Source organism: Anabas testudineus, chromosome 7 (assembly GCF_900324465.2).
Source record: "Anabas testudineus chromosome 7, fAnaTes1.2, whole genome shotgun sequence".
Taxonomy (NCBI): Eukaryota; Metazoa; Chordata; class Actinopteri; order Anabantiformes; family Anabantidae; genus Anabas; species Anabas testudineus.
The window spans coordinates 11145214-11167964 of NC_046616.1; the positions used below are offsets into that span (position 1 = coordinate 11145214).

At 38.8% G+C, this 22751-nt stretch overlaps 1 protein-coding gene across 3 annotated transcripts; it reads right to left on the reverse strand.

Annotated features, from left to right (window-relative positions):
• Positions 1 to 472: 472 nt before the first annotated feature.
• pik3cd (phosphatidylinositol-4,5-bisphosphate 3-kinase, catalytic subunit delta) lies at positions 473 to 21644 on the reverse strand. 3 transcript variants are annotated; one of them, XM_026367819.1, is made up of 23 exons: positions 21517 to 21644; positions 15337 to 15518; positions 14255 to 14483; positions 13235 to 13464; positions 12719 to 12895; positions 11408 to 11563; positions 10949 to 11038; positions 9744 to 9965; positions 7617 to 7713; positions 7312 to 7442; positions 7178 to 7228; positions 6890 to 7057; positions 6562 to 6683; positions 6322 to 6465; positions 6144 to 6243; positions 5879 to 6045; positions 5410 to 5519; positions 5170 to 5248; positions 4897 to 5064; positions 3492 to 3615; positions 3072 to 3217; positions 2849 to 2981; positions 473 to 2756 (listed from the first exon to the last, which is right to left on the reverse strand). In XM_026367819.1, exons 2-23 carry the CDS (start codon positions 15475 to 15477, stop codon positions 2619 to 2621), a joined length of 3123 nt encoding a protein of 1040 aa, XP_026223604.1. In that variant the 5' UTR covers positions 15478 to 15518; positions 21517 to 21644; the 3' UTR covers positions 473 to 2618. The 3 variants fall into 3 exon arrangements, with proteins under 3 accessions (XP_026223604.1, XP_026223605.1, XP_026223603.1); XM_026367820.1 differs by lacking the exon at positions 21517 to 21644 and adding an exon at positions 16507 to 16839 and having other exon boundaries at positions 10949 to 11035; XM_026367818.1 differs by lacking the exon at positions 21517 to 21644 and adding an exon at positions 16507 to 16838.
• Positions 21645 to 22751: the final 1107 nt, after the last annotated feature.

Consider the following 22751-nt stretch of genomic DNA (forward strand, 5'->3'; position numbering starts at 1 on the left):
AGTATTTTGTTATTAATTGGAATTGTATTAAGATTAATTTAATTTAAGTAGTTGCACTTACACCCATGCAGCCAGTAGTATGATTAGTTGATTATCCTCTTTTCTGCGATAGTAATCTTATCTTCTTTTCAGACGTGGTAGTGGTAATGATAATAAGTTGTTTCTGACTATTGTTCTGACATTTTACTTATTGAACAATCAACTGATTAATAAAGATATTAATTGTCTTGTGTATTGATAACAAAATAGGTAGAGTAGTTTACAAATTTACAACTATAAATATAAGTTCTACAGCCACAAATACACAAGCCATATATATATATATATATATATATATATCCCATAGTGTAGCGCTGACATACTGTCTAGCAGCTGTCCAACCACAATTTCCCCAAGGGGATCAATAAAGTCTTCATTATTATTATTATTATTATTATTATTACTATTATTATTAAATACATAAGCCCCAGTGTGACTGCTGTTGCAAACTTTTTATTTAGTATACATTTCCCTCCCAACAGAAAGTGAAGCAAATGTAAAAAAGGATGCAGATAAAGAACAGTTCTACCTGTGTTGACATGTTGTAGCTCCACACACGCAAATCAGGCCTGAGCGTTTTCAATTCATGAATTCAAATTAAAAAGGCAACAGCATACAGTATATTTTATTTTGCTAGATTAGCTCATAAACTCAACAGATCTGCTCCTCCTGGCTTAAAGCAGCAATGATTTGCTGAGTACATATTAAGAGATGTTGATGAATTATGTTTAAAGTATATTCCACAGTGATAATTTCAGTAGTTTAAGGTATTTATGCTGTGTAATCTACAGCTACACTTGCTCTTCTGTAAAAGTCGTTATTTTACAGAGACTTTTACAAATTGTAGAGATAGTTATAACTGTTATGCAAAACAAAAAGCTATGAAAATCACGACTGACAGCATGTGAAGTAATCTGAACACACTATAAAATTAAATCATCCCGCACACAGCCTCACTTAAATAAACAAAATACCATTTTGCACAGCATTGAAACAGTATGCAAATATAGACATGTTTGACACCACAAGCATGAAATCTCAATCATGAAACCTGGCACATCAGTTAAGAATGCAGTACAAATCACACTGCATAACTTAAATATCAGAAAACAACACAGGAACACACACATACACACACACAGCAGGACACACACACACACAGTACATTATTAGACTAGTACACACCGTCTTAATCAACACTTTAACAAGGCGCATGTGAACAGTACATATTTAGAAATGCAGTGATGTGTTTATGGCTTACATGAGTCCACAGCTTGTGTTCAGTATTTTGTTCTTTTCAACACACATCTGTGAGTTCATGTCTTTGTCTAGTTGCTAACAGTAGTTGTTGCATTTACGCACATTAAATGTCATTAAACATTTTTGGAGTAACTCTTTTGACAAGAGTTGAATCTATATCAGTTGTTAAACAAGAAGCTGGAGCCTGCAGACTGTTGGCTTAGCATAAATGCTGGAAAGGGGGAAACACTGAGCCCGACTCTGCCCAAAGGTAAAAACAATTTACTTAACAGAACCACTAAAGCTCACAATTATGTCATTTTTGAAAATGATGGCAAACACATTTACCTTCGGACAGAACCAGGTTATCTGTTTCCTACTAGTTACACTCTTTGTGTTCAGCTAAGCTTCTGGATGCTGCCTCCAGATTCACATATCACATGATTAAGTGTGCGAATGAACATCGCATCTAACTCTCTGCAAGATATCAAGTAAGTGTTCCTTCCAAATGGACAGTAGCTGTATGGTAAGGATCTACTGGGTATCACAGCCACGTACGCGGGGCTACTATCAAAATAAAGGTCCCATTCAAGGTTATTTTTAATAAATTGTAAATGTTAGAATGCTTACTGGCTACTGGCACTCCAAAGGCAACATACTGCACCACAAGGCAATATTACACATCAACAGGTTTTAAAAATATCCTTCATGACTTTGTACAAATACTTCAAAATTACCAAATTAAATAAAATACATTAAAATAAAATAAAATAATAAGACACAATGGCACGGAGGCAGTTGAAATCAGAGGAAATGACACAACCATGGAGGATTGTAAACTGTACAAAAGGCTTGAGGTGAAACTGCTGCCCTGTTATTATCCTCGTTGACTGAAGTTATCACCTACAGTCATCATAAAGTTTGTTTGCAGTTTGCGCTATGCTGAGTAATGCAGTCGGTGAGATGAACTTTCAGTCTCCGCTTCTGCTTCAGTGATGTTTGACACCTTTGCATAAGCAGGTGGTTTTCAAGTAGCAATTTTAACAAAAGATCTGATTTGATACTGTATATCATGAGGGCAAAGATCCTCCATTCTTTGATGGGAGAAAGACGAGTGTGACACATTACAACTGTATTGAGATGATGATGAAGAGTTGGCTCCTTGTCCTTGGATGCCTCCACTTAGTTGTTATTTACAACAGGCAGGCCCGTCGGATGTAAACATTTTCAGAGTGTCTTTAAATTCCACAAATAAAGTAAAATATTTGATTGTGTTTGCTTCCCTTTTATCCCATGTCATTTTTTTGGCTGGTTCTCATGTTTTATTGGTTCAGTGTTTTTCACGGTCTGTTATCTTTGGCCAAGGAGTGCATCATCCAGTTGACCTTGGTCTTCCAGCTCTCTCGCAGAGCTTCATTGAACTTTACTTTGAAATTCTTCAGTGCCTCATCGTCTGATTTGCCCAGGCACAAAGAGTCCTTTTGAAAACAAGAGACCAAAACATTGTCAATATTATTAACACCCTCATCAGCAGCAGCAGTAGCATCATCAGCATTAGTTTGTTGCATACCTTTAGATACTGGATGTCTTTGAAGGAGGTGAGCTCTGGTAGTCCTGCTGCTTTCATCATAGCAAAGAGATTCACGAACAGCGTCCCGTTTCGACACAGGATCTTATAGGCTCGCTCACAGTACTCCCTGAACCTGATAACAGGGATATAACAATAAATCACTGGTAAAGATATGTGAAATGAATCATGGATGAGTAAAGAGACTGATGCAAAGACACAGTACCTCTCAAACTTCTCGCTGTTGTTTGTTCTTCCTTGTTGGATCACATGGACAAAGTCATAAGTCAAGATGAAAGGCACACGCTCCCTATTGATCCCTAGTTTCCGCTTAAAGTTACCCAGGAAATGGCCAAAGTCAATGTGGAACAGCTGAGAAGTAAAGGTTAAACAGTTACGTTCTGTAGTTTGTGTCATTTACATAATTAAAGACACTCAAAAATCGTGACATACAATCAATACTACATTTGTTCTAGTGACAATACTATTACTTGTGTAATAAGTGTTAGCAGAGAACAGGTAAATTCAATGGAATAAATTATTAAATAAATCCCATATCCCTCCTTTCCCCCCTAATCGCCCCCTTGTGGTAGATTTCAGTGTTATAATTCGTCCTCATGAATAATATCACTGTAGGAGACCCCACCTGTCCAGTTTCCCTGATCATGATATTGTCATTGTGACGATCTCCAATGCCCAAGACATAAGTAGCTACACAGTAGCCAGCACACGACAGAGTGAACACTTCTATTGCTTGATCAAGTTTGTCCCTGTTGACAAAAAAGGTCAGAGAAAGAGGGAAGCAATGCATGAGTGGGTTTTGTTATTACAGTACATTTACACTTCTGCTATCTTTATATAGTCTGTATAACTACCAGACCAGACAGAAACTCTCTCTCACACACACATACAGAACGGTAGCGTGTCCCCATTGCAACATAAAACATTTAAAGAGTAGTTTCTGTGGCTGAATAAAAATCAACTGTCACGTCTTGTCATGGTCTACATGTGTATGACATTCATCGCGTTAAGCTTCATTTTCTCTGCTTCATTTCAGGCACTGCAGCATTTCAAGCTAATTACCTTTCTGTTCTGTCGTGCAGTCAGCTGGGCCTGTCTTGCCAATGTGATGTACAAAGGCTTATTCATTACATTGAATGGTTCTCTCTCTTCAAGAAGCTTTTAGAATAGACAAGACCTTCAGACTCTCTGGCACCAAATAAAATCGACTCTCACTTAATGTTGCTAAAGTTATAGCCGCCCATGCACTTTGTCTTAGTTCATTGCCGTCTTAAAACACAGGAAATATATTTGCAAACAATTTAAAGAACACACACATCAGAGAGCATTTACTGAAACACAAAACATGACTAAATACGAGGCTCCTGTGACAGATTTACTGTCAAGCAAAAGCTGTACCTGCATGTTTCAAATAAGGCTACAGCTTATTATGCATAATATATAATAAAAGGAAAAAGTTGAAATTTAACTAAAAGGAAAGCAGGAAATACCTAGAATTGTAACATTTAAAGATAAAGCATATAACACTCTAATTTAGCTGCCATTATCTGTTTATACACAAACAAGAGGAGACAGTTACAGGTCTTGACAAATAAATTAATAAAACCAATAAAAAAACATATTTCACATGATATTATACATGTGTAATTGAGGTCTCGGCTATTCTGATGACTCTGTCTAAACGCACTCATCTAAACTGACAAAACTTTAGAACCAGCGCACTAGAAGTGATGCATTTCACACTTGAACTGTGTTTTCATACTGAGTATAGAAACGATATAAAAATACGATGTATAAATACTATAGTTCATGACAGAGCTGGATGGATGCACCAACCAGTGGCTGGGCGCATTTACTCACTCTGTTGCCTTCATTCTCATTTATTGAGACAAACAATTAAACAATAAACTAATTCTGTGGCTATAAACATCTTTTGTTTGCAAATACTCAGTGCGGGATTGTTGGGTATAGTACAATATCTAAACAGAAGAGTGTTTGACTATTGTTCTGACGTAGTTCCTCATACTCACCCAGGATTCTTTGATTTGAGCCAGTTGAGCAGAGCGTCCTTGTTGAAGGCAGCAGTGGCGGCACTGTTACTGCAGTTTCGCTGGATATTGGCAATGGTGTCGGAGTTCTTCACTACTTCAATGAGCCCTGTCTTGTTCCCAGTGGACAAACAGCCATAAGGGATCATCCTGTGAGTGTAGGACAAACATCGACAGTATTACTGTAGGTTGTTGAAGAGGATATCATTATGCAAAATCATCAGCCGCTGCTACAGACAACTGTTCCTACTGTACCTGAGATCCAGGCCTTCTTTCTTCCATAAATTCTCCATAAGCTGGATCATCTGGATGGTCAACATGTCCTGTCGTAGATCTAAAGGCGATGAGTAAAAACAGTAACATTTTATGTAATGTACAACTGTTTTAAACCTTTAGCGTATCACTTTCATGATAAACTACAGTTTAAATCTTTATACTATTTGGCTCCTGTTTCTACAGTATGTGTTCATATATTCAGATTTTCTTGTATCTCACCATCTCCATTCTTGAAGATGATTCCCACCATGTCTCCTTGAGTCCCGGGGTTCTTGTACATCAGCCAGAGTGGCTTCATCTTGGAGTCCATAAATCTGCACTTATCTGCACTGCAACGGTAAATACACTCATTATCAACAAATGCTCGTCTCTGCCAGGTTGAGGACAAAATGAACTTGGGAGGTCAAAAATACTCTTTTTACAAACTAATGTACAACTTTTAGTTTTCATAAGACTACAAACAGCCTGTATTATATAATATAAAACAATTTAAAAATCCCTGATCAGTGTGATGAGAATGACCATCCGCAACTGTCTGGTTTAGTAAATATACTGTTTACTTCAGTTATATAAACTCAGAAAGAGGCCAAAAATGGCCCAGCGAATCATATTATGGAGGCAAAAAAATTAACTGCCAAAAATGATTATCCTACAGTACGTGTGTGTCTGCTGTGTGTCTGGCACTAACCAGATCCCAGAGAGGATAATGCTGGGGTTGAGTGGTGACAGAAGGTCTGACAGTGCCTCGAGATAGGATTCCTGTCTGATGCACAGCTTCAGATCCTCCACTGTCATTTTCTGGGAGCCCGACTTGACAAAGTCACTCAGGCTCTTCATTTTGGCCAGAGCCTCATTCTGTGTGGCAGAGAATTAAGAGATTAAGATTAAGACAAAATAAATACACACACACACACTTTCTGAGCTTGATGACAGTGTGTACAAGTAATGATTACCTGTTTGGTTAAGAGTCTGATGTGGTGGATGTTTCCCCTGCAATAGGCCTCCAGGATAAGGCCAAAACGCAAACTCACAGAAGCCACATGGATCTCTGACCTGCAATGGCCACAGATTATCCAGTCAGAGGCTGCAGATGCACATAATCATGTTTCTTTCTCATGGACCGTGTCTAACCTGAGATGCCAAAACAGGAAGTGTCCTATCCTCCTGTTGGACAAAGCCCTCTCTAGCAGAAAAGTGGTGAGGTCACAGTCTAGGTAGGACTCATACTTCAGGACCTGAACCAGCTGGATTAAGTACTGCAGCAGTTCATCGTCACTGTGTGCACAGACAATGTTTGACATGTGATTATACTATTACAACTTGAAATGTGAAACATCTGATGGATATAATAAAATATAAATCTCTGTGTACCTGAGGTTTCTGAGGCATCTGATAGTGAAAGAACGGACAGCTGGGTCAGGAAAACTGTAGTCCAGGAGCTCCAAGGCGTGGATTGCAGGAAGGTCCGGCCAGTTTCTCAGTAAACTCACCATCTGAGAAGAATCAAATATTTATATAGTATTTGAGAACAATTACAACACTGATGTGTAGTAAATGTGCAGATTAAAACTCTCTTCCATTAGCATTAGCTGTACTATGTGGTTGGTGGTCATTCGCAAATGTTAGCAACAAACACACAGGAAAGGAAACAAAATCGAGCAAACTGGGTAAACTTTCTTACGAAATGCTCCATTCCTACCTGAACTACGTCCTCACGCTTGTTCCACTTAGTGATGAGGAGCAGCTTGGACAGACTTTCGGGGTAAGAGCTGCGCACTTCAGCACGTAGTTTCCACAAGAGTTCCTTCTCATCCTCAAAAAACTCAGTGTAGTTTTTGTTGTCCATGATTTCTTTTAATTTCACGAACTAGAAAGAGAGCAATAGTTACACAACAGAGTCATGAACATGTGTGGTCAGCAAGTAACAGTTGCTGTTTTCTTTTTTTACTTTAACTGTGTAAAATATGAAATATACAGAGTTACTTACCTCCTCTTTAGTGCCAGTTGTTGCATCACCATTCCTCTCCACGTCACTTATCTGAAAACAGATTTAGTTTGTTTTTGACACAGTAATACAAATAAACATTTCAGACTCTGATAAAGCGTTTTGAGAACAAGTACCTTATCAAGTGGAGGGTAATAAAGAGGATATGGGCGAATGTTGGCGAAGCGAATGAGAAGCCCTGCAGCACTGTCCACATTGGGGTTCCTCTCGACTGTTCCCATCGGGTTCAACAGATCACTTTTGTCATCTGTGATAAAAATGTAATTTGCCATTTGACAGATGCTTTTAAGCCCTTAGTGAGTATATTCATAAATTTCACACCTATCTCTAAAAGTGACAGTTCACATTTGAGTTAATGTTCTTTCAAACCAGAGAGAAAGATAAATTCAATTGACTTGATCAGGGCAAACCCTGACAGTACCAGGAACAGATGGCCATGTGGACAAGAGGAACTCCCCAGTCTTCAGCTGGTCCTTGTAGTCAAACACCATGGTGTTTACCCAGGCTATAGGACAATCCTGAAAGAGAGAGGAGAAGGACACAGAGGATTAGGTTTGTTGATTTGCAAACCTCTTGTTCCTTCGTTAGAAAAAGAAAGAACATAAAGGACAGAAGGTGAGTCCTCGGAGTCTCTTCAATCTTCACCATATTCAGGTGAAATTAATGTTTGTTAGAAAAACTAAATCAGTATAATATAAAGCTGAAATAAAATAATATCTGCTCTTTCCACCCTAAAAGTGAAAATATGTCAAAACAACCAACCCATATTTGCAACAAGCAAAACAAATAAAAAGTCTAAAAAGATAAAGTATTTTCACCAAAAAAAAACTAAAATACTATGAATTAAGAATTCTCTTTTGCATAACACGTTTTATTTTGGAGGGCTTTATGATTTATAATGCAAAATAATAAACCGTGCAGCAAAGAACTTATAAATACTCAAGAGCGATGTTATATTTATAAGGTCTCAAGTGGCTAAAGTCGGAATGTAAAGCAGCAAAAATGGAAATGAGTTCCAGGCAGTGGTGCTCAGAAAAACAACTTGACCATCCAATGTGTTATACACAAATGAAGCACGTTTCGACTAACAGCATCAGCTAAAAAAGAGGTGTGCATAAACCAGAAGAGCTAAAATAGCTCAACTTCCGTCTGTCTTTCTGGAGTCTGACTGCAGGACTTCTCTTCCGGGCAAAAAAGAGAGAAGTGGCTCCGAAAGCAGAAGTGGCCATGAAGCCTGTAAAACACACCTGGGTGCCATGTTTAGGAGGTTCGCCAGCAGCCTACAGCTACGGCAACACTTCAAAACAAAAGATGCTGAGACCACAGCTGCAGAAAAAGGGGAATTTGTTGTACTCTACCTCTGTACCACTGTACACTGAGTGGGTTTGTGGAGGTTTTTTTCAAAGCGTCTCACAGTGCAGCGCTACACAATTGTTCACCATTAAACAGGATTTAAAGAGAAATAAATAAATAGTAATTTAATTTATTTATACTAATTAGTTTGAAAAGAATTACAGATATTTATAAGATGATCTTGGACTGGGTCACATTGTTGAGGCCTAGTTTCATACTTTTCTCACAGAACTTGATGATCTTAAATCAGCCTTCGCTGTATTATCTTGAGGTGTAATTTACATACATTTCAACCATTTTGACCATTTTTATTATATCATCATCAATAAATATGACACTGTCTGTTACATATTTTGTTCTAATCTATCTTTAACATTGTTCAGACTCCTCTAAGTACATCAAACTGACCCCAGGTAAGACAAACAAGTCTTATTATGGCAACACACATTACAGCTGTATGTCTCACTGCTACTGCCTCTTTGTGGCATTTCATTTTTGCATTTAGTGCATGCAGCACATACGCATACTGTACAATGATGTATAATCATAAACTAATAATTTACAACTGCAGGTTGTAAACGAATGGATGGATGGATATTTCCAACTGTACACAGGCACGCTGTCTACTATATTACACAATGTTGTGTTGTGACTGTTGCGGTGCCCGGCAAAAACATTTGCAATGCTCTAGCGCTGTTGTTTCTGATTTTAAAAAAAAAACATATGATAAAGATAACAGTAACAAATCAAAGGAGTGCTTTGCAACATTTTAGGCCTCCACTCTAACACGGCCCCCAGTACAGGTCTTTACGCTGAGGAGTAAAATAGTTAACATGCACATTGCATAGTGGCACTGAGTACTGTGACTACGAATGGTGACTGTGAAGATGAATTTAGAATTCCTTGAAAATGTTTGCCAATTTCTTCCTTCCTTGGAGTGATGTACAGATAAAAGGGTTAAAGCGGATGAAATGTTAACCGCAGCCTTGCCACTGAACACACTTGCACAACCAGACGCATCAGCAAAACCCACCCACACAGCACACACTACTGACTACACGCACTACACACTAGAGAGGAAGCAGATCTGTTTTTGCTTGCTAACAAATTCACACCCACCAGCCCAAACACTCGCCCGCTCAATCACAAGTTGTACACTTAAGACTAAAACGGCATGAGTTCCTGTCAGACTCACCGCTTTCTTATTCTTCTTTTTGGTGCCACGGGGTTTCTTGGCTTTCTCAATGACAGCATAGAGCGCAAAGCACAGGCGGCCCATGCGTGGCAGGTCAGCCACGTTTATGTCAAATTCCAGCTTTTGATCCCAGAGCGGCTCAGAGCAGACTGTCACCTCAGAGCTCGTCACCACCTTACAGAGCAGCTCGCTGCCATGGAACAGTCCAGCCTGCACCACAAGCTGGAGGGGAAACACACATGCAGACTAGTGAGGACATGAAGGCATGGCATGTGGTTTGGAAGCTGAATAGTTTAGCACATCTGTGAGGGAGACTGTTTGTGGAAGATGTAGAGACACTAGATGATTCAGAGTTTCCTGTGTCACTCAGGCGATGAGTCAAAGGGTTTACACGTTTATAACGTAAACAGGTCGCAATACCCTTGCGTGTCATCCAGATCGTCGTAAAAAATCATGCGCTGCAAGGATCAAAATTCAGTATTGTATGACCATTAAGCTGTTAGTTGCTGTTCTCCCCCAGGGTGTGCTTTCAAACCTACGCCTGCCAACAACAGATTGATAATTATGTGACAGGACAAATTAGCCATGAGTCATGATATGCTCTAAAGCAGCCGGAAGTGCACTTACACTTAATAACCCATCTAAACAGTAACATAATTTGTTATGAACCCAAATCACACACACATTGACAGAGTTTCCTACCGATATCCTCACTCTTTTCTCTTGTTAGCGAAATTGGCTGAAAAAGAAAAAAGGCCACAAAAGGGGAATTTGGAGTATTAATGTTTTTTTGTATTTGCAAGTCACTTACAGCGAAACATTTCAGTTCTAATAAACACTGACACTTTCAGCTTAGGTTAGGGCCTATCTGCAATAGTAACAATGCATGCATCGCCTTCAAAAAAAGAAGTGCATTGAAAGCGAGAGAGGGAGAGAGAGCATGAAGTGTGTCTTTTTTCTTAGAATCTAGGCCTCAGAATGAGACGTAAAAAACAGATAGGCCCTCCCCACTTCCTGTTTTGAAGTTTTAACCAACCGCCTTGATGAATTATGGGAAACGTGTGGTCTGGACCATGTGAGCCCCTGTCATTTACATGTCAACCCCACTGTTCCTACAACTGAAATTGAGATATTGGTAAACAAGTGAATGCCACATTTCATTGAGCAGCAAAGTGAGAAAAAAACCCACGCAAAACCACACCAACCTTCATTCCTTCGTCTGCATTGACTCGGCTGCCCTGCACTAAGTGAATGCAGAAAGGCTCATTGATGGACCATAGAGAGGAGGTATTCTGCTGTGGGAAGGATAAGGAAAAGGAAATTAAAAATTTCATTCCTATTCTTTTTATTAAAACTGACTTTATAGCAGTGAGAGAAATGTAAAGACTGTTGCTACTATTTCCTGTTTGGTAACACCAAAAAACAACAATGTACACTTTCAAAAAGGGGAACAAGCTTTGAAACTGGAACAAAATTAAAGTAAAAATATTTAAAGGCACATTACTGAAATCTAAAACACTTTTCACTATTCTATTATTCTTTACTGCTTATATTTTTGTGTGAATCACTGTGTTGCACAGCATGTTTTCATGCGTGCCAAAGTCCAAACGAGGAAGCGTTCTGCTCTATTTATGAAAGACGGCCACAGTCCTCTGACCTCTTACCTTTTTCAGTGGCAGTGGCGGGGGTCTGGACAGGGAGCAGCTCTTGTACACCTGGTTGCACATTCTGCCCTGTTCCTCCTGATACTTGCTGATGGTGGAGTGGTGCACCATAATTAGATGAGGGTTCTGGCCATTTCTTAAACACGAGAAAATGTACTGAAAAGAAAAGACAGAAACAGACATCAGGAGGGGACAGAAGAAGAGTTTTTTTTTTTTTTTTTGTTTACTGGCGCAGCCATCAGTCCATTCACCCACAGATATTTCCCAGTGTTCTGATAACACTGGTTAACTCCTGGAGGCTGTTCATTTGCTGTAGGTTAATGCAGCTGAAATCTCATTATGTGTGGATGGATGCAGTTCCTTTCTGCGGGGCTGCTAGACAGATATGAGTCACCCCTGCAGGTAGCTGGAGTTTCAAAATTAACAGTGGAGTCTCCTGCCACCCAAATCTTGACTCACAGTGTCCTGATCTGACAATGATTTCTGCAATCGTGTAACAGCTGCAAGTGGCAAAACTCATAAATTCACATCCACTGATAAAATAACAGCTGTAGTGCTGAATAAGTTTGCTACTGCGTTCAGGTTTAAATTTTTACAAAACTTAGAAACACAGATTAAAAGAAAATCTTTGAAGTCAAAGCTTAATCTTGAACATATCTAAATGAAGGGAAATTAATCGGTTGGAGTTGGAGTTCTGATTTTGTAACAGATGGCATAATACATTGCATAAGTATCACAATCACATACAGAGACTGGTTCAATTCTCCTTTATAAAAGCCTTACAGGTTATTCTTAACAAAAAAAAAAAAAAAAAAAAAAAAAATATATATATATATATATATATATATATATATATATATATATATATATATATATATATATATATATATTACACAATAAACACAAAGGGAGATATGCACTAGATATACTGGGCGAAAGTTAAGTTAATCATATTAAGCAAGAAAGAAGTTGCACTCATAGAAGATAAAGTTTTATGTGCTGATGAAACCAAAGTATCTTGCTCATGATACTAATCACTGTTTGGTACAGTCAAAAACCCCACAAATCAATCAGACACCTTCAACAACCATCACAACCATGATGTATTGTGAAAGCAGCATCATGCTGTGCAGACACACTCTGCAGTAAAATGACTGCAGGAGGATAAATCAATCTACTTAGACCAAAATTTAATTTATAAATTTCCGTTAAACCACCTAATTAAAACAATGAAACATTAAAATGAAAAAGACAGCTCTACTTCCATATAGAACAGCTCTGCTCACAGAGGCTTGTGTTGCGGTCACTCACTTTAAACTGGCACAGGGGGTGGTTCCCATAAATGAACTCCCACCTCCCGTTGACCTGTAAGGTGTAGTCCTCGGGCTCCTGTCGCACTGAGCGAAAGACGGTGGCCTTCTTCTTCAGGGCACTCCTCATCAGAACTAATGGAGGGTCCTGAGGATCCTGCTGCAGCATGAAGCTTTCCTGTCACAGCCACAGACCACATAATTCAAATTCAGTGTCTGCTTTACAGAAAATAGCATAAAAAGTTGTTTTTCATCTGTGGATCTTGTTCCTGAATGATGTTTTGAAAGTGGTGTTTGATACGTGGGAGGGGGATTTCCAAAGGTTTTCACATTTACTTAAAATCATCCTCCACAATTTGTCGACAGAAGGTGGAACCACAGTTTTTCCAATTTAAGCTGTTGTGCTGTTTGTGCTGTTCTACTGTTGCCTCATCATAACACAACACTTGATCTGATTTGCCTGAACAACCTTGCTACCAATATGACTCACAAAAACTACATCAGTGGATCTACTCACATCGCTAGCCTCAAACTTGATGTTGATCAGAATTTTTTTGGTGTTCTTTGACCTCGAGCTCCCACACTGTGGAGAGCAACATGGCTCCAGGTCACATGGGAAGCTGTACTCCATCCATTGGTGCCACGGCAGCCTCTGCCGCTCTTGAGCCTTCTCTTCGCAAAACACACGCATCTTAGTCCGAAACTCATTCACCTCATGGTTCTTCTGGACCTCAAATTCATGCAAACCTGAAAAAAAAAATCATCATTAAAGAGTAAAAAAACTTCTTTCCAAGACAAGCAATGTAATGGATGAACCAATGAACCAACAGTGTGTTTTGTGAGTTCCTTTTTTTCACTCAAGTGTTAGTCTACTAACTTTGCTAATGATTCAGCTCAAGATTTTAACTCGTACTGCTAAATTGCACTGCTGTTGTGCTTGTTGTGACAACTCTTTCACTGAAACAACTGAGCCTATCAGAGTTTAATAGACAGGATTAAGAAAACAAAATTCAATGCTGGAACATGAAAAATGGCAGCAAACACATTTAAGACCAAAAGTGGATCAGACGTACAGGTAAACTCGAAAAAATAGCAATTCTCAAAATAACATTTTCTTGTTCCATTGAAGGTGAAAAACATGAACTTCTCCTAGCAACAGCTTCCTTTTTACTAAAAAGTAATGATGGATTAGTCACTTGTGACATATGAGTGCTAATTAGAAAGTTGCTAACACAAACACAGCATCAAACTAAAAACTAAGTGCAGACAACATACTATTTCAGGTTAAATTATCATTTTCTTCATTATCGAGCTGAATATATTAATCTATTCATATGTCTGAATTCCCTAAATTTTAGAGATGGGTTTAAATGGTGCCAACCAGGCTATAGCAGCTCTGTCTGTGAGAAACATGCACAATTCCAAAGCTCTCAGAAGACTGATTCTTGTCTTTAACTAACGTCACAACAATACCACAGACAGCCGCCACAGAGGCTGATGGAGCACCTCAGCTTGATCAGAAAGGGATGCGGCTGACCTTTGCCTATTAGGAGGCTGATCTGGGCGTTGGTGAGCTTCTCCACTCTGTCGCCTTCCCTCGCCACCAGCCTCAGAACACACATGAAGGGCTGCACATCGCTTATTCGCCTCGATTCTTCTTCCAGTTCCTCCCTCTCTGCTGTGTGGTTGATGCAGGTGAAGACGTATGCGTCAGGATCACCCAGTGCAGTGAAGAGGGCCTCGCTTCTGGCATTTTTCCAAACCATCTGAAACAAGAAACACCATTAATACACAAGGCTGAGAGCAGAGTATTTATGACCTGAGGTGTACAGTGTGTCCTCTGGAAATGTAAAATTTATACTGAAGTGCTCATGCAACAGGATGTATTAGAGAAACAATGATTTCAAACACCTTAACCAGCGTTACTGTTTCCTAAAGCAAGACAGAACTGTCAGTTACAGTGCTGTTGGAGAACAGCATACATGGCAAATTAACTCAAATTAACTGGAATGATAACCTATTGTGCAAAAAAGTAACCCCAGCAGTTTCTGAACATTCTTTAAAATGACCCAAACTGGAAAGATGTCTAATCTCTTAATCATCTTAACAGCCTCCAAGAGTATCATTACTTAACACAGCTAAATCAAACACAGCCTGAAGTGGCAGGACTGTTGGCATAGAAACTGGCACATTCACATTTAACAGCGGATCTGCTTCAGCAGAGAGCTGGCCGTGGATACCAAGGAGGAAAGCTGCTCCTTCTTCAAGAGTTGCATCAAAATGTTCACGACGGATCGCTTTCACTTCTACTGTAAAGTAGAAGCAAGCATTGTTCGGATTATGAGGTGTTTTAATTAATTTAATGTCTGAAGAAAATATTAAGTCAACCAATTTGTCTAAAAGCCTATTGAGTAAATATTGTAAATGACAAGAACAGTTTGCAGCTGTGGTCATCTGAGCCGCAGCGCTATGCTGCAGTCAATCAATTACTTTCTATTAGTAATACAGTGCTCTCCTATAATAGACACATGTGCAATTTGTCATTATATATCACACATCAGTGAGGAATCAAGATTTATCGGATTTCTAAAAATACACTGGGATGTGGGGGGGACGCACTCTTTTGATGGTTTTGATGGTGTCGTTGCGAGACACAGGGAATTTGAGGAAGATCCCAGTAGGCAGCAGGAAGTCCATCATGATCTCGTGGTCCCCCTCCTTCTCCCATTCCCCCTGCATCCCATACTTCCCTGGGGGCATGGTGACGGCCTCTCATTTACCGTCAGCTCCTCTGCTGCTCACTGAAACACACAGAGCGCACAACACAAACACAAACACAGACACAGACACAAACACCGTCAACACAGAGAAAAAACCACCAGGGTTAACATGTCCATTATTAACATGTGTGTGTGTGTTAGATGGTGTATCATCGTGTTTGTTCCTAAAACCCTAAATGATAATGATGATTACAAAGCCAAAATCAGGAAGTCAGGAAGGACATGCCAATTGTATATGATAGGTATGAATGACTTGAGTGCAGAACAGTAGCCTGTTGTTGAAGGGTTGTGCATCTAATCCCTATCTTCATCTCCTCACTGCTCAGCCAAAGGTGTTTGATTCCGTGCATATAGGAATATATAATAAATTAGCTCTTAAATTAAACTGAGACAATAATATTGACTTAAGTGAGTTGCGTTTTTGTGGAGCTGCTATCAGTTTAAAAGCTGCCATTTAATACATGTAGTCATGCTGCACATCTCCACCTCGAGGGATCTGTTAGGAAGAAGCACTTCAGGCATTTCTCAGGGGTCAAATAAGGTGAAAGCACATTACATGAAACTTCAATATGTGCTACAAATATTATTATTTGAAAATGTTATGTCTGGCTTTCTACAAAATCTATTCAACTGGCCGCGCAGATAGAAAACAGGAAAATTGTGCGCGTAATTTCCAATAGCGCACCTCGAAGTAATTCTACACTATTGATCTGGTAATAGGAAACTTGTGCTGCATGGACAGCACTGGCTGTAGGTTGATGTGAGACACAGCTATGTTAAAATGTATGTTAGCTGTGCGAATGAATTACAGAACAGCCACAGTGTGGGCCAATGCGTTGTAAATGAGAAATAGTCTTAAAGAAGAAGAAATGGGAAACGAAAACCCAAAATGCACACACAGCAATGTAGCAGTCCCTGAAGAAAACGAGTCCTTTCAGTGCCAAAGTGAAACTTTAGGCTATGTATATCATGGCGAGAGCCTCTCCAACCTGTTAGCGCAGACACTTGCCTGTCAGTTCTACAAGCCGGTCATCGCTTCACGGTTTAATTCCGGCGAAGATGGAGGCTGGAGCATCACGGTGACATGTGTCGCTCCGGAGGCTGCAGGCTGCGGATCTCCGTCAAGCTGAGCTCGCATATGTGAATCCAGCTCAAATGAAAGGGAGGTGTGGGGTGGGGGGGGTGGGGGGGCTCCCACGGTTCACGAGAAGTGGTGAAAGTGTTTCCCTGCGTCGAACAAGTGCGCTGTCATCCGCGCAGTGATGCTGCTGCAGTGACCGACCTGGACTGAGCGGCTGCGCTCTGCCTCACCAGCTCCCCGAGGGCCAAGGGACCGTCCACCAAAAGTTGAGTTCGCGCGAAGTGAAAGTACATTTCTCGACTGAAACTCCCGCCCCCGCTTCCTGAACACTTGAACACCAGGGCTCCTCAAGCGTGTGTTGTCTTTGTTTTATTTATCTTTTTTAAAGTTTAACTCTCTCATGTTGAGATGAGGTTATTAAATCCTTCAAGGTGACACTTAAAACCTGGTGCCACGGCAGTAAAGTAGTTTAAACAGATATTAGTTTTTCTTTTTTCATTCAGGATTTTTACATAATCATGACCAAATGTATTGTCATTTATTGTCTGTCTACAGCCTTCAACGACCAACAGGAGGAATTATAGTTCTTAATTAATTTTACTCTCTTCAATCTAATTTTAACCACTAATAATTAGACAATTAAATGGCAAATATGTCCACAAGCTGTTCAAACCTCGAAACAATCAAGTTAGAGAAAGTTATTATGAATAACTTGTTACCCATCATCGACTGGTTTTAGATTTGTAAGCTACTGTTTTATGAACAATTTAGTTATGTCCAGTTTCTGAAGTGTCAGAATTTGGTGCCTTTTGTTGTCATTAAGCCTGTTTAGCCTCAATTGCAATAAAAAATATTACCAGAAAACTTCAATCAGAAATGACTGGTATTCCCTGATTGGTTAATAGGATGAGCCTCATTCAAAAACCTTCCAAAAGAAACATCTTCACTGGACTGTTCAATGAGTATAGGTACCAGAAGCCTTTGACCACATCTCTACATATTATGCATTGTTTTGGAGACTATTTCTACTAATTATATATTTAAAAAATGTTACATCTTGTAGCTTTAAGCAGAAGTGCACCTTTGATCACAGGGCTAATATAATGCCTCATCATTATAATATTTATGTATAAATAAGCAAATAGCTTACGCATAAATGTTGTGTAGCATAAAGAGCACTATTTTCCTCATAAATACTGTGGAATAGAAGTGCAAAGTGGCAACACACTTCACGTTTGAGTAAATATACTGGATTAAGGTTGGTTGGATAAAACAAGCCATTTAATGTCACCTCCAGGAAATTAGATTATACTGTGTCTCATCATTCAGTTTATAAAATATACAGACTGAATTATTCTGTCTGTATCTGATATTATTTCTACATTGCTAATACAAGCACTAGCACTCCTCTAACGGACAGTGTCCTAAAATGATGAGACATTCTTAAGTTTGTGAATGACACTATGATATTATAAAAAAAGGTTTTATTTCAAAAGGACAGCAGTTACTTTCTGCTGTTTTGTCTTTTCCTTCCCCCATTGCACATTTCGCAAGTCTGACACAACGTGATCCCAAATAGACCACTGTCTACTAGTTTACAAAATTCTTGTAACTGAGGTGGAGGTTAAGTTTCCACGAAACATAGCGTGAGACCTCTCTACCATGACAGTTTGTGTTTTATATTAATAACAGGTTCAATTGCATACGGGCATATTTGTAATATGCATTGAAGAATATGCAATCCATTATAAAACAGAGCCAGAAGCTTTTTGAAAGAAAAAATATACATTTTATAGGGATTAACAGACAAAATGTTGGGTTGTGTTTAGGTCTCAAAATGAATTTATAATAAATGTAAAAATGAAAACAAATAGACATGCAATAATTCTATGCTATAGGCAGGTAAAGTATTCACAGAACCCCTAATGTTCACAGTTTCCTACATAAACCTTCCTACCAACCTTCATTTTTTTATTTTCAACAGTTGGAGATTGGTTATAAACCTGAAACTCTTCAATGGGAAACCTGCCTTCCTTTTTCATATTTCCATAGGTTAAAAGACCTGTGACATATTTAGTTTTGTGGCAGGTAGTGAACAATGACACCACTCTCATGGAAGTAGAACATAAACCACAGTAGTTGTACTGCAGAAAGGGGAAATACAGGGGCCAAGATCGATAGTATGACACTACAATAATTTACTCAGAGGTATTTGATGCACAAAACTTTATATTGCCATATGTATTCAGTATGTCTCTGACATATTACAGGTAAACAATTGTGTTTGTCAGTTTGGTTTGCAGGTGTTTGCATTTGTACTCTCAGTCTTGGTGGGTTAATACCTCTGAAAACTATGGTTTCCTGTTGAACAGAGTCTTAGAGGCTATTGCCATGAGCCTATGAGAGCTGATAGACTCCGCTCATGTGAAAAACACAACAACACAGTGTGTTTGTGAGTGTACTTCAGACCAGCTGGTGAAAACAGGAAGTGATTGTGCAGAAGAGAAACTTTTGGCCAGCGCAGCAGACTAAAAGTATGAACCTGCCACAAGAAACCTACCCCCCACTCCCCCAGCCCTGAACACATGAACTTTTTTCAACTGTGAGCCAGAAAAACTCTTCATTATCTGGCAGTAAACAAGGTGCAGAGTTTAAACCTTTGTCTGATACATTATATAGCTTCTAAAGAGAACACAAGCATGAACTCCACTAATAGTGCTGTAGAGATTAAGTTTACAGAATTATTAATGCTGGGAGACAAATAAAACCTAAAATATAACAGTAATAACTGTAATGAAATTGGAAACCAGCTATAAGATCTTCACTAAATGTTTTCAATGCAGGAAAACACCAAATGTTGGGATCCACATAGATTTATTTCCCAGTAAGCGAACTCATTAATAGTGACCCGTTTAGTGTCTGAAGGCTTTGCTGCAATTCTGTGGAAGAACTGACCTGGATACCCCCCCCTCCACATTTGCATCTAAAAAAAAATAAATCATTTTTTATTTTTATTTTAGTCAACATTCGCCTTCTCATTGCAGCTCTCCTATCTCTCTGGTTGGATTGTGCAATGCAGCAGCGTTGCTACTATTATGAAAATTCTAAAGAAAAAGAGATGTTTATCGCAACAGACCAACCATTCGATATGAAGGCTAAATAAAAAAAGACACGCTGCACACAGGGTAGATTATTAAGTGAAGAGTAGAGCGATTGTCATGTCATACTGATTTAAACAAACTAGATATAATGTGTTAAACGGAGCGTTTTAGAAGTGTTAGTAGTTGTAATATTGAACAGACTCATGTGTCTCGCAACAACAAATGGGATGACCGTCCTTCCCAAATGTCCAGCTATTCATTTAAAAAATCGTTATTGATCCTAGCAAATCTTTTTCTGAGTTCCTAAAACTGAACCTGCTTCTTATTCCAACTTGTTTAACGGGCAGAATAAACTATGAAAAGATTTTTAACAGCGGTGCAACATGAGATGTCTTTAAACTTTTACAACCAGTCTTTATGTAACACTGAGTTTGGTTAAAGAAGGATATAACAGCATGATAAGAGCATCAGTAGTCCTAAGAAATGCAAAAATTAGTCATGAGTGGTTTCAAAAGGAAGGGGCATCCCGTGAGGGCTTCAGAGAGGATGAGAAACTCTCCATTTACCTGAGGAAGTGTGGTATGTAGGAAAGTAAACAAGTTCAGCACAGCGGCATAAACACGACTGCTCTCTGAGGTTGGTGAGTGAGGATGTCACGGCCCATCACATCGAAGAGATAAGTGGCTTCGCTTATCTGTATCATGAGCTATAAACGGGAGAATTTGAGTCATTATGTGCTGATTCACATGTGTTTTAAGTTCCACAAACAGGGGAACAGCAAATTAGGCAAAGCTGGTTATTTATTTTTTGTTGTTCTTTTGGTTTGAGGTACGATATTGATCCAGACTGAAACATCCCCATAGAATGAATCCCAATCACTGTCACAATCCTCTGAATTTCTTTCTACGGCCACAAGATAGTTGACTATTATGGCTCAGGGATAAATGTCTCCACAATGTTTGGATGACTTGTCACTAAATTTGATATAAAACATTTACATATCTCATATTATAAAAAAGTTGGTTATCCTGAAAAGATTTATGTAAAAAGTTTAATTAAAAGTTTGTCCTGATAAGTTTAATTTGTCCTGATAATTCCTCATAGCTCTCAGATGAGAGTCAAAGACAGATCTGAACAGCAACCGAAATAATTCTTCTCTTAAAGATGCTTGATGTTTGGCAAATTAATGACAACATCACAGAAATGATCTATTTCCCGATAGATGTTTTATAACATAACATTTGTAATTGGTTGAAGCCTTAGTGGTATTATTCACAAGAGCAGTATGGTGGTTGTTGTACTGAGAAAACAGAGCTCCTCTGAGCAAAACAAGAAGACAGGGATGCTGTAATCAAACAAACAGGAAGCAGCAAATGCAACAGGCAACTATCTTAGAACGGACGACTTAACAAAGTGAGTGTTTAAAAAAACACACAACAGTGCAGCTCGGGGTTAACAGGTACCAAACAACAATTACTAATACAAGAGATACTAACTAACTAAGCTGTGTCCAGTTTGGAAAATCATCGGCAACATCATAGAGTTCACAAACAAATAAAAACAGTAATTGTGTGCGTGCAGAAGTTTGGATACTTTCTACCAAATCAGTACTTAGCACCCCTACACTTCATGCAAACACTTTTCTGTAGACTGAAGAATGTTCACCCACTCTTCCTGCAGATTACTTAAGGCTCAGAGCTATTTTTAGCCTGCAGTGCACAAACAGTACGATTTAGATCAACCCACAGATTTTCAATTATATTATACAAGTGGTTCATGAAGTTTTGGATTCATGTCCAGTTGTTGAAACCAGACTCGTTTTCTTTTGAAGACTTACTGGTTGTGTGTAGATTTCGCTGTTGTCTGTTCCATCTTTAAAGTGTTGTCTGTGCCACTGGTTGTCACATAATGAGAATATCTAGATTTCTGCCCAGCAGACGTGGTTTAGTCTTTGTCTCCTGGATCTCGTGTTGACTTCCAGTTACCCTAAACATTTCAGACGGTGGAAGTTTCGAATAGGAAGTGCTTTGATATTCTTTTATAGCCTCTGCTGCTTTGTAGGAATCGGTTTGCTTCATGTTCAGTCAATTGCTTAGAGAAGATTAACTAGAGATAAGGCTCATAGTGATTTAAAATTAAACGTGCATTAGCTGTTGAATAAAATCATTTCAATGCATCTATTTATTTGCATTACTTGTTTTCACTTAACATTCGATAAACTGTTTAATTTATTAAAGTCTTTATCCAAACCTTTACATACTGATCCTCTCTCATCAACAGATGTCCTATTTCTTATTAGCAGTGTAGCAGAACGTGTCTTGCTCAGGGCTTGAGTGGGACGTGTCTTGCTCAGGGCTTCAGTGTAACCTCAATAATGAAAACCTTAGATTTACTAAGTGAGTCATCACACTGCAGGGTTCCAAGAGCAAAAGTGCTGGGGATGACTTACAGATTCAATGTGCCATTTGTGCCAGAAGGGGGCGACTTTAGCCAAGTTTACAGAGCATCTACTTCACACAGAACTGATATTTGTATCTGGACAGAGAAGGAAAAAACACAAAGATCTTAAAAAGGAAAACTTTATTGAAAAAGGATTGGTCCAGACGAAACAAGCCAATGTTGTTCATTACAGTCACACAGAGAAAACAGCTTTTGAAAGACAAACATTTTGTGTTGCTGAACAGAGTGGGGTAATTACCCTTCAAACCATTAGTGAAAATATTAGAGATAACATAAATTCTTCTTGTCAAAGAGCCACATGAGCACAATATACTTTAACTACACTTTTAAAACAAATTCCAAAATAAATACAAATTCCAAAATAAATCCATTAAGTTTTGCACAAATTATGCAAAAATGATGAGGTTTGTCTCCCCTTCAGGAAAATTCAGTATGACTGAAAGAAAACCTTTACTTTTCAAAATGTACATGATTTTTCAATTAGTGACTATTATTCAGAGAAGAAATAAACATATCAGGTACAACACAATGTTCAAAAGTCGCAACAGCTTAAAAACTATTACTACTGTTTGATAATTCTAAACCCATGTCTGTGATTTAAAGGTTTATCGG

What these genes read in the sequence shown, in the direction of transcription:
- pik3cd (XM_026367819.1), bottom strand. Translation starts at nt 15,477, where the DNA reads ATGCCCCCAGGGAAGTATGGGATGCAGGGGGAATGGGAGAAGGAGGGG. An exon ending in CGCCACTGCCACTGAAAAAG is followed by an intron (nt 11,039 to 11,407) that starts GTAAGAGGTCAG and finishes TCCTTCCCACAG; the next exon opens with CAGAATACCTCCTCTCTATG. An exon ending in CACATGGCCATCTGTTCCTG is followed by an intron (nt 7,443 to 7,616) that starts GTACTGTCAGGG and finishes TTTTTATCACAG; the next exon opens with ATGACAAAAGTGATCTGTTG.